The sequence below is a fragment of the Penaeus vannamei genome, chromosome 10 (assembly GCF_042767895.1).
Source record: "Penaeus vannamei isolate JL-2024 chromosome 10, ASM4276789v1, whole genome shotgun sequence".
NCBI classification, from domain to species: Eukaryota; Metazoa; Arthropoda; class Malacostraca; order Decapoda; family Penaeidae; genus Penaeus; species Penaeus vannamei.
Genome location: NC_091558.1, coordinates 36,864,078 through 36,876,577, shown reverse-complemented (window position 1 = coordinate 36,876,577; position 12,500 = coordinate 36,864,078). Strand labels below are relative to the sequence as shown.

Sequence of the window (12,500 nt, the reverse complement as noted above, 5' to 3'; positions counted from 1 at the left end):
GTCATTATGTATAAACACCAGAATATAGACAAATCATGTATAAACCATGATTCATGTTGAAAAAGTGAACAGTATAATGACCTCCCTTTTTTTCTTCAGTTGGGAGAAATGGTAAACTTACACTTCCTTAGTCTGATGGAAGCTCTTCATGAGTGTCAGTCAACTGTTCTTACCAAGTTGCTGCCTCTTTGGGCCCCTGTCCTGTACACCCACCACATTAAGGTTTGTATACTATGGAGTATGTTGAATGTTTCATGTAAATATTTTAAATACTGATTTCATTATAAAGACTCAGAACTTCAGAAGCATAGACATGAATATGCTGTTTGTTTTGTCCTTAGTATAAGTGCTGTTTATACCTTTACAGTCGCTAGTAGTGCTTACCATTACTAGTCTGTGTAGTGTAATAAATTCATATTCCCATGCTTATTGCTAATGATTTCATTTGAATATTGAATTCTAAGTCTGATATATTTCATCTTTCGAGCTGAACATCATTAGGTTAGCATTATTTATTTATTTTGGTCATATGATACGTGTGGTTTTACAGTTGCCAGGTCAGTTGGCAGTTCGACTCCAGGTGTGCCAGAATGCAGCTCCTCCCTTGGATCAAGAGGTACCTGGTTGTACTACCACAGCTCCCAACCTACTTCGCTGGCTTCATCGTTTGCAGTTTAAAATGGGCCAAATAGAATTACAGTCCTCTGCTGCCACCCAGTTTTATTCAGTTTAGATGTAAAGTATATCACTCTCTTATAACTAACTGGGTGTCTAAAACACAAATGTTGATCTGTTAAGAGTTTACACACACACACACACACACACACACACACACACACACACACACACACACACACACACACACACACACACACACACACACACACACACACACACACACACACACACACACACACGAACACACACCCACGAACACACACCCACGAACACACACCCACGAACACACCCACCCACGAACACACACCCACGAACACACACACACGAACACACACACATGAACACACACACATGAACACACACACACGAACACACCCACACACAAACAAACACAAACACACACTTACACACACACACACAAACACACACACACAGACACACACACACAGACACACACACACACACACACACACACACACACACACACACACACACACACACACACACACACACACACACACACACACACACACACACACACACACACACACATGCACACACACATACACACAAAAAAAATAGATAGATAAATAAATAAATTGACAAATAAAAAAGTAAAATAAAGATTCAATATAATTAAGGGATAAAGTCATATAATAATTTTATATTTTCTCTGTTTTTATGTGTTACATAAAGATAAAAGATTTATATTTGATGTGACCAAAATTTTATAGATATTTCTGTAATGATAGAAATGTAGTATATTTTATTTTGACAGTATAGTATAGTTACAAAAAATTAAAATATAATGGAAAAAATCTGTATATTTTTTACTTACACATTTTTATTGTTAATTTGATTATTTTGTTAGTATTATTAATGTTATTATTATTATGATTATTATTATCATTATCATTATTATTATTATTATTATTATTATTATTATTATTATTATCATTATCATAAGTATAATTGTTATCAATGCTGTTACATTTTGTTATTATTATTATCATTATTAATGATTTTATTAGTATTATAATAGTGATTTCTGTTGAGGTTATTGTTCTATAAATCAGGAATTAGGTTAAATACAGAAAACATTTAGGTTAACAAAAAGTATAGTAAAATCCAGGTTTTGTGGAGCATTTCGTTGACGTTGTTTTGAATAGCTTGTCCTCGTTTCTTTGTCTAAAAAACGAGGTTATTGATTACATGTATCCATCTATTCTGACAGGCCTTTTGCCTTTCATAAATAAATATAAAATTTGTGCATTCCTGTAGGATCATAAACTACAGACCATTTGTAAACTTTATTTTAATATATTGCATTTGTTATAGTCACTATTTTTTAAGTAAAGAATGAGGTAATATATGATTATTCATTAAAAAAGAAAATGGTATTCAAGTAAGGATACCTTCCTTACTGATCGTTAATGACAATGTGAACTTCAAGGAGCTCCTACTACTAAATAATTCATGCTGGCAATATATGGCTTTTTAACTATTTTTTTTATTATTATTAATTAGTGGTACCATGTTATAACTAGTGTATTTATTTTCGTTTAGTTTGAACATACAACCTGTGTGCACTAGTGTTAGCAGTTCTTAATCTGATCATTCAGTAATGGTGGTCTTGATTAAACCTTGCTTGGTATCCTGTTTACCACACTTTCATAGTTTCCCCTGACCAATCACTGACCAGTGATAATTCTGCATTCCATGAGGTACAAGCATCATGTGGGGGGCTGACAAGAAATGGAAACTTTTGGACTGGAAAGCCTGTTACCCTTTCCCACTTCTCTTTTTTTATTTTTCAGATTCATTGGATTTCTTAAATATAATATTTGTAAGAACTGGCAAAATAGTATCCTTTCATGTCATATGCTGGAGGATTACATCAATATAGAACCAGGCTGTTGTTTTGATTGTGATGTGACATTTAAATTAATTGTTTATTATCAACTTGTTCAACTTAGTTCTTTTCCTTTATATCCTCATTTTTAGTAGAGAAAAGTTATTTGATTTAGGAGATGTCTGCCATTATTAATTTAATTTGTTGTGGAGACAGAGATATATCAAGTATGTGTTTTAGGAGGAGGTGCACTCTGAGTGGGAGGTTAGGAGGAACAGTTGAACAATGTGCTCTCATGTGATACCTGCTTAACCCACTGCCTTCAGATGATGTGTAAATCATGTCATAGCTGACTTAGTCATGGCTCTGGGTGTTGTGCTATTCCCATCATAGCTGACTTGGTTGGGACTATAGGGGACAGGTCATTATTATCATATTACTATGATTCAGGCATTATATCTTTTGGTGTCAGGCTACCACAGGTTTAACCTAGTAACTAGAATTCATTTAATGTATCTCTGATTATGCAAAAACATTGAAGTCATGTGTTGGATACAAGTGATACAAAAAGAAATCATATCACAGTGTTTTTGCATTGCACCAGCTGAGTCTGAAATTGCCAAGAGGCAAGCACCGTCAATGGCACACACTACCCAGAGCAGAGGCCTAGCACAATCCAAACCCTCCTGGAGGCAACAGGTTAATGGTTCTCTTGAGTAAAACTAGTGGATGTCAGATGTATATATCCATTTCTTACAACTCTAACTTGCCCCTTTAGCACACAATATGTCTCATTACAGTCCCACAATATTCTCAATTTATGGTTGTGCACTACAAAGGATTTTCACTTTAAATTACTAGTATATTAGTTGTATTGTACGTTCAGACCTGATTTTGCTGCAAAAATGAGAATGTATACATTACTGTAAGTTGTGTCATATTAACCTGAGACAGTCCAAAATTGTTACATGAAGCCCTGTATGTAAGAAGGGGAAGATATAGCAAATTGTAAAAGTGAAAATCTTCACTTCATTATTTTGTAAATCTTAAGATATTTTTGTTATGATGGTATGTGAAGAAAGGCAAACATCTTGTGGTTATAATGGAGGTGAAGATGTAGGGATTGCTTGTGTTGATGTAGTGGCTGATAATGCTAGCAGTGATTGGGGATGGACAGCTTCACTGAGTGAAAGGATGTTACTTCCTTCACACATGCAAGCTCCATGCAGCTGGGCCTTCCACCCAGAAAGTAACCTCTCACTATGTTTGTTTGTGAAACTCAATTATTTTGCCAGTGTAGAGAGGAGTATAAATCCAGTAAAGGCATGTGGATGATATCTGAAAATAGTGGTGTCCAATGTAAAACTATTTTCAGCCCCATATCTTCCCTTTTCTCATGCTCAGGCTTTCATGGTTTTGCTGTGTAACAATTATATTTTTTGTGTAGTATGCAAGAATATATGGTAAATTCAAATAAATGTGGTATAAATCTGGTTGTATTTTTAATACAGATAGGCCATCCATCGCACAGGGTTCTTGGTACCTGTAGATGTACCATATTAAACTGGTTTCAAGCAAGAGTAGCATACATAGGGATGAGCTTCATGACATTTTCAGAGTATGAAGGAAGCACTTGATGTAACTTGCCATAAGACATATGAATATGAGTTTGAGGACTCATATTCAGAGTCACGAGACATGACTACCTTTGATCATGATAAGATGAGCGCTTCCGTAAACACTGTGTAATTGCAAAATCCCCATGATGAATGTTCCCAAAAGAAATAACTACTTCACGTACGTTTTCTTTTAATACGTCACACCATAGTTGCAATGTTATTAACGGTTAACAACTCAACATTCAATAAAAATAATCTCAAAGTATATGATACATTTCATGTGACCTAGCATATACCATGAAAAAAATTACAAGCAGAAGTCACTCGATAGGTCCATATATTTATTACAAGCGAAATTAAAGATCATATCGCCATATTGCTCCACCAATATGTATCCCACGTGTCTGGCGTCGTGGCACTTCCACCTGTAGTCTGGATACGTGACGACGTGTGTGGCCAGGCATTCCCTTGTGTAAGCCTGGGCAAGAGGCAGGCCGCTGTCCCACACAAGCACTCCCGTTCCTGCCAAGGCATTTCGGCTCACACGATTAAACAAGTCAAAGTTTTCCACGTTGTACTGGGGGTGAATCTGCGAGTTGTCATGCGCTGTCTGGGGAAAGAGTGATTTTTTAGTGTTTTAAAGCAGGCTGTACTTTCGGGTCCATTATTATTTTGGGGGGATGCACAAGCATTCAATAAAATTTAGGAGCTTTATTTTGCCAGCGCAGTATATAAGCCCATTGAAAACTAATCTTCAGGAATCGTAAACTGATGCGCTCTTTGAACAGGGCAGGGATCATTAATCAAAATTTTGAGGTCTATAATAAGTCAGTGTAATGTGTTGACCACGTATAGTCGAGAGCCAATTCAGTAATACCAGTCTAGGTCTCATCTGTTCCTTAAGTTTAGGGTATATTTCTACTTTCAAAAGACTAATCTTGAATGGCCAGAACACACTGTGACTGATCAGATTACAATTTCCTTCATTCTTTCATGAAATAAATTCGATTACTACATTTCCAGAGCTCTACGACAACCCAACTATATTACACCAGACCATTAAAGTATAAACATTTGATTTGATTGACGAATAAATATTTTGATACATTACGGAGAAGATTCCATAGGATTAAATATGACTCTACGCTTTATCAACATGAAAGAAAGTGAACACGCATAGAATACACAGAACATGAAACAGAAGTGGAATATTTGTATTTGACAGAAGCATATTCTGGAATTTCGGAAAGGCGTGTCACACGTCTTTTACCAATGGTTTGTAAAAGCCATATATGAAATTTTCAATATAAATCAGAAAGTTAACAAATCACAAATTCTTAATGAGTAAACCATCGTTTTCGGCTGCTCGGGCAAAGCAGCGGCTTCCCACTAGAGGCCGAGGGTCACTCAGCGTTTGATTCCGGAGTAGAATGTACAGTTACTCGGTAAAGGCTGCCAGACATTACTCTCAAATTCTAATGCAGCTATTTACGTGACTGCATACTCATCTATATATGTCCATCAACTAAAAGATCAAAATGTATAAATTATTTTATTGATCTGCTTCTTGAGTAGACAAACCTTTTACAAACCACTGGGTAAAAATAGGAGCCACCAATATAAATCATGCTCTTGTGAACAAAAAGGTTAAAGTAGAAAGTGATCTTCTGAGGAAATTCTGGCAGTATCAAGAATATAACGAAATGAAGAAAGTAGATACACTACTGTAAATCTACTATCTATCAGATCTGGAATCTTGTAGAATAGAACGTTCGAGAACGCAGAAGTGATGCTGAACAATCAAATAAAATTGTATTTCTAATACAGTATGGGCATGCCACCAAAGAACTTTCAGGGGATAGCTCTTCTTTTCCATTTACATCTGCATGGCATCTAAGATCTGAACACTAAACATTGTTTTCACCTACTTTACAAACTGTGTTTAAGTTATTTGCAATTATAAATAAACTAAATATTCCTGAACTTTTTTCACAAATTGTCGTGGTATGGACTGTAAATGCACAGAAACTGCTCACCTGAACATCGTCGAGGAGTTTGAAGATCGTGGGCACAGTGTTCGCCAGACGGGTAAGGTCGTGTAATAGACTGTGAAGATGATCGCTATACACGCCCATCGCAGCATCTGGACCCGATTCTTTGTAAAGAGACTCAGTTTCAAGCATCCAGTGGAGTCCAGAGCCTGTGTAGGAAGTAGCAGTAATATGCCTTTAAACATTCTTTGTAATATAGATAATACGAGAACAAGACTTTTTGTAACACAGTATTCACACAAGAAAGTTATAAATCTGAGGCGTGGAAATATAGTGGACTGTGTCTGTATTTTTACTTCCTCCAGTTTGTGTTTGGTAGCGTTGGTTACTTAGTTTGTTGATTAATTGGTTAGCAGGATAACTCAAAGAGTAATGAACAGATTTTTTTTTCATTTATTACTTTTTTTATTATTATTACCAGAACTGTGTCTTAACCCAACTTAGATGCCATTAAATTTTGGTGGTCATCAGGATCCAGGAATTGTTTAAAGGATTCATCAGCATTGTGAGATAGGGACACACAGACGTCACCAGTGTACTTGACAAAGAAGTAATTTTGATGTAATTCTGCAAGTGTGAATATTTTCACAGCATCAGTGACCATGTTGCCCTGGCAGAGCTATGTGCTCTCTGAGTGCTTCTAGTTTGGTAAATTGAAGAGACTATGAGGAACGGCCACTTCAAGTAGAGCAACTTACCGAGGATGACCAGCGTGGGAGCCGAGTGCCGACCCTCTTCCCAGCCCTTTACGAGAGTTGGCACCCTCCGGAGCAGCGGGTCCCAGAGGAACGTCACGCGGAAAGGAACTGCCAAATGGCGAGCTTTGAAGTCTTCGTAAGTGGTATTGAGTCTGAAGCCTCTCAACAGCAGGTGAGCGGGAAGCCACTCCTACAAGTGAGCAAACAAACAATACTATCATTATGTATGAAACACACACACACACACACACACACACACACACACACACACACACACACACACACACACACACACACACACACACACACACACACACACACACACACACACACACACACACACACACACACACACACACACACACACACACACACACACACAAACCAGACTGGAAACTGTGGCGCGCGCGGGCAATGTATTTTCTATTTTCACCGCGCGGTTAGTAGATTGTTTTAATTCAAAACAAAGATTAGAAGATAATGAATTTGCTCTTTCGTGTCAGCTTTAATTCATTTGCTTTCAGGTCCTGTGAAATCAAGTATCTATTATCAGAATTAGATGAATATGGTGGAGTAGACCCTAATGGCTTGTTTCCTTTGCTTTTAAAAAGGCTAAATGGCCAATTAACTCCTAAATTAGCCGTAATCTTACGCCTTTTAGTTCGCAAAGGCTCATTTTCGGAGTGCTGGCGCTTTGGTAATGTTACCCCTGTTCCCAAGGGCCCACTACAATCTTCACCTACTGAATGTAGGCCTATTTCAATTAGATCAGTTTTATCTAAGGTTTTTTAACGTTTCCTGGCCAAACGTCTATCTATACATTTGAGACCGTTTCTTCCAGAGACTCACTTTGGTTTTAGAAAGGGACTTGGTTGCAATGATGCATTGTTTTTGTTGGTGCCTGAAATGCAGTTTGCTTTAGATAAGGGTCATGAGTCAAGGCTTGTCTTTCTGGATTTTAGTGCAGCTTTTGGCACGGTTGATCACAAGGGTTTAATTTATAACACAGTTTGTTGGTGTTGATGGTAAAGTTTTAAGTATCTTAACTAAATTTTTAACTGGTAGGCAACAACGTGTTCGTGTTGATTGTAGTTTTAGCATGTATTTCCACGTGTCTTCTGGGGTTCCTCAGGGTAGTGTTCTTGGACCTTTGCTCTTTATTTTATATACAAGCGATATGTGGTCTGGCATTACTAATAAAATGTTGGCATATGCTGATTATAATTCCCTTTTTGCTGATATTCCTTCTCCGGCAACTAGGCAAATAGTAGCTGACATTCTCCCTGTAGACCTGATTATAATTCAGTCGTGGAGCTCTCGGTGGGGAATGAAATCAAATCCTACAAAGTCTAAGAAAATGATTGTGAGTCGGTCTCGAACGCAATTGACTCATCCAAGTCTGCTGATTATTGGAGTCTTAATCCTTTCAGTGGATAACCTGAAGCTCTTAGGTGTAACCTTTGATTCAAAGCTTACATATGAATTGCATATAAGGAATATGGCCCTGGCAATTTCATCAAAGTTAGGTATCATTCGCAAGTGCAAACTCTATGAAGATAACATTACTCGTAGATGCTTTTTTCTTTTATTCTGCCTTATTTTGAGTATTGTTCTACTGTGTGGTTATCTGCTGCAGAGTCAACACTCAAGACTGCTTGATCGTTCTTTTAATTCCATTAAATTTCTTCTGTCTGACTTAAATTTGGACATTGGACATCGTAAGATTATTGGGGCTCTTCCGTCTTATACAAGATTGTAACCGATAATTCACATCCTCTCAATAAGTTTTTACCTGTTTCTTGTCAACCTGCAAAAATTACCAGAAATTATATGACCCTCAATTCAATGACATTTGATGTAAGTCGATCGTCTACAAGTCAGGTATCTAGTTGCTTTTCACTGCCGTTTGTAGGCTTTGGAATATATTGCCTTCGACTCTTGATAAGTAAGAGATCAGCGCACATATTTTTATTACGTAAATAGCTGACTTTCTATCTTCTCATTCTTTCTTAGCTGTATCTTGACCTACACTGATACCTTTGGTGGTATAAATCTCGATTTTTTCAGTGCGCCTCTTTATATAGCTTACAATAATGATAATAATAGTTCTCTATTTCTTATTTGTTGGCGCGCAAAGTGTCGAAGCTCCTGTTTACCGCACAGCATATATTGGCCCGAGCGTGGATTTATCAATTAAACTTAACCATAATAGGCTATGACAACCCATATTAATGGTGTAGGAACAATTTACAAATAAAGTTTCATCCATCGCTAACGTTACATAATGCAAGACAACAGTCGTGCAACAGCGAACCGCGCATTTTTGGACAAACTGAAGATTTAACCGCGCAAGTTCCGACTTTTGAAAATAACTTGCCCGCGTATGTAAGGTTTCCAGCGTGGTATATATATCCGTACACACACACATACACACATATAGATACATACACACACACTCATATATAGATACACACACACAGATATATATATATATATATATATATATATATATATATATATATATATATATATATATATAAACGATATATGTGTGCAGAGAGATGGACAGACAGGCAGACAAATAGATAGATGGACGGATATACAAACCACAGATACCAAATCGGAATTAGGATAGTTGTGATTTGAATCCGTGTCTCCACTCACGTCGGAGTCCTTCTTCCTGTACTGGAGGCCAACGCCGCGCGCCCTGCGGATGAGGACGTCGAACAGGTACCTGAGGTGCGAGTCTCCGACCAGCACCCAGTGCGCCGTGCCGGTCAAGTCGGGCGCGGGCGACGCCAGCGCCCAGTCCACTCTGCCGGCCGTCAGATCCGCCGCCGCGTCGCTCGACTTTTGCGCGTCATCCGTGCCATTCGACTCAGGAAATGTGCTGGACTTCGCTCTCCTGCAAAACGGAAGATTAAAGCTTGTGATGTTCGTAGTAATGATCATCAGAACAACAGCAAAAATGATAATGATACTACTGCTACTATTCTACTACTACTGATTATGATGATGACAACAAGGATGATAGTAATGATAACAGTAATGATAATGATAATAACGGCAGCAATAATAACAATGATACTGATAATAACAATAATGATAATCATAATAAACAATATTATAACAAAATTATGACAATGAAAATAATAATGATAATCAAAATATTAAGAGTAAAGATATTAATAACGATAATAATAAAAACAAATAATAATAATAATGATAATAACAATGACAATGATGATAGTAGTAATAATAGCAATAAGTAAAAGTACTCAGAGAGCGCATACCACCGCCAAGGCAATAGGGTCACTGATGCAATAAAAATATTTTCACGAAGAATTACATTAAAATCACCTCTTTCTCAAGTACACTGCAGACGTCCATGTTTTCCTATCTCGCAATGCTAATGAATCTTTAAAAAATCTTGATCAGGATCACCATCTTATTTTAATGGCTTTTAAGTTGAGCTAAGACACACCTGGTCGAAAAATAATAAAAATCTGTTCATATCTGTTTGTGTTATCCTGCTAAATAACAAACCAAAAAGATAATTTCCTTGGCGGAGGTAATAACGGAAATGAGAATAAAGATGATATTGTCATTAATGATGATGATAATAATGATAATGATGATGATAATAATGATAACGATGATGATAATAATAATGATGGTAAGATGGTATGAGTAATAACAACAATTAAAATAATAATATAATACTAAAGATAATGAGAATAATGATAATGATAATAACGATGCTCATAATGAAATAACAATAATAATTGTGATAATGTTAATAATAGTAATAATAGTTTAAAATAGTAATAACAATTATGATGCAGATCATAACAATAATGATAATTATAATGTTATTGTTATCATGATAATGATTGTTATTATTAGCGTTGTTATTATTACTATTATTGTTTGTATTATCACTATTTTCATTATCATAGTTATTATTCTTTTTTATTACTATCACTGTTATTGTTTATATATATATATATATATATATATATATATATATATATATATATATATACATATATATATATATATGCATATATATATACATATATATATATATATATATATATATATATATATATATATATATATATATATATATATATATATATATATATTGCTCATACTATTATCAACATGCGTATCATCATTATTTTTATTAGTATCATTAGTATTATTATCATTACTATATGTTCATTTTTATTGTTAGTTTGTCCATTATAACTATCATCGTCGTCAATATTATTGTAATCGTAAAATTATATCATACATAAATCAAGAAAAATATTGAAAGTGCAAGAGAAAGAGAGGGAAAGAGGGAGAGAGAGTGAGTGAGAGAGAGAGTGAGAGTGAGAGAGTGAGGGAGAGAGTGAGAGAGTGAGAGAGTGAGAGAGTGAGAGAGAGAGAGAGAGAGAGAGAGAGAGAGAGAGAGCTAAGACACACCTGGTCGAAAAATAATAAAAATCTGTTCATATCTGTTTGTGTTATCCTGCTAAATAACAAACCAAAAAGATAATTTCCTTGGCGGAGGTAATAACGGAAATGAGAATAAAGATGATATTATCATTAATGATGATGATAATAATGATAATGATGATGATAATAATGATAACGATGATGATAATAATAATGATGGTAAGATGGTATGAGTAATAACAACAATTAAAATAATAATATAATACTAAAGATAATGAGAATAATGATAATGATAATAACGATGCTCATAATGAAATAACAATAATAATTGTGATAATGTTAATAATAGTAATAATAGTTTGAAATAGTAATAACAATTATGATGCAGATCATAACAATAATGATAATTATAATGTTATTGTTATCATGATAATGATTGTTATTATTAGCGTTGTTATTATTACTATTATTGTTTGTATTATCACTATTTTCATTATCATAGTTATTATTCTTTTTTATTACTATCACTGTTATTGTTTATATATATATATATATATATATATATATATATATATATATATATATATATATATATACATATATATATATATGCATATATATATATACATATATATATATATATATATATATATATATATATATATATATATATTGCTCATACTATTATCAACATGCGTATCATCATTATTTTTATTAGTATCATTAGTATTATTATCATTACTATATGTTCATTTTTATTGTTAGTTTGTCCATTATAACTATCATCGTCGTCAATATTATTGTAATCGTAAAATTATATCATACATAAATCAAGAAAAATATTGAAAGTGCAAGAGAAAGAGAGGGAAAGAGGGAGAGAGAGTGAGTGAGAGAGAGAGTGAGAGTGAGAGAGTGAGGGAGAGAGTGAGAGAGTGAGAGAGTGAGAGAGTGAGAGAGTGAGAGAGTGAGAGAGTGAGTGAGAGAGAGAGAGAGGGAGAGAGAGAGAGAGAGAGAGAGAGAGAGAGAGAGAGAGAGAGAGAGAGAGAGAGAGAGAGAGAGAGAGAGAGAGAGAGAGAGAGAGAGAGAGCACGTACAGTACATCTATGATTATACTCACACACAACGACACACACACACATACAAAGACACAAGCGCT

General features: G+C 35.2%; 2 protein-coding genes across 3 annotated transcripts in view; one reads left to right on the top strand and one right to left on the bottom strand.

Annotated features, from left to right (window-relative positions):
- Window positions 1-1,230, top strand: part of LOC138859174 (uncoordinated protein 79-like) — a 6,726-nt gene extending 5,496 nt beyond the window's left edge. Inside the window, exons 2-3 of the mRNA XM_070126590.1 lie at window positions 100-222; window positions 551-1,230. Coding sequence (XP_069982691.1) covers window positions 109-222; window positions 551-733 — 297 coding nt within the window. The 5' untranslated portion in view covers window positions 100-108 and the 3' untranslated portion in view covers window positions 734-1,230. The remainder of the gene's footprint in view (window positions 1-99; window positions 223-550) is intronic.
- LOC113826341 (uncharacterized) overlaps window positions 801-12,500 on the bottom strand; it is a 12,675-nt gene continuing 975 nt past the window's right edge. Inside the window, exons 2-5 of one of the 2 annotated variants that reach the window (XM_070126587.1) lie at window positions 9,563-9,803; window positions 6,899-7,088; window positions 6,186-6,349; window positions 801-4,759 (exon numbers count right to left, since the gene is read on the bottom strand). In XM_070126587.1, the coding sequence (XP_069982688.1) occupies window positions 4,457-4,759; window positions 6,186-6,349; window positions 6,899-7,088; window positions 9,563-9,803 (898 nt within the window). In that variant the 3' untranslated portion in view covers window positions 801-4,456. The remainder of the gene's footprint in view (window positions 4,760-6,185; window positions 6,350-6,898; window positions 7,089-9,562; window positions 9,804-12,500) is intronic. The other variant, XM_070126588.1, reaches the window with a different exon arrangement.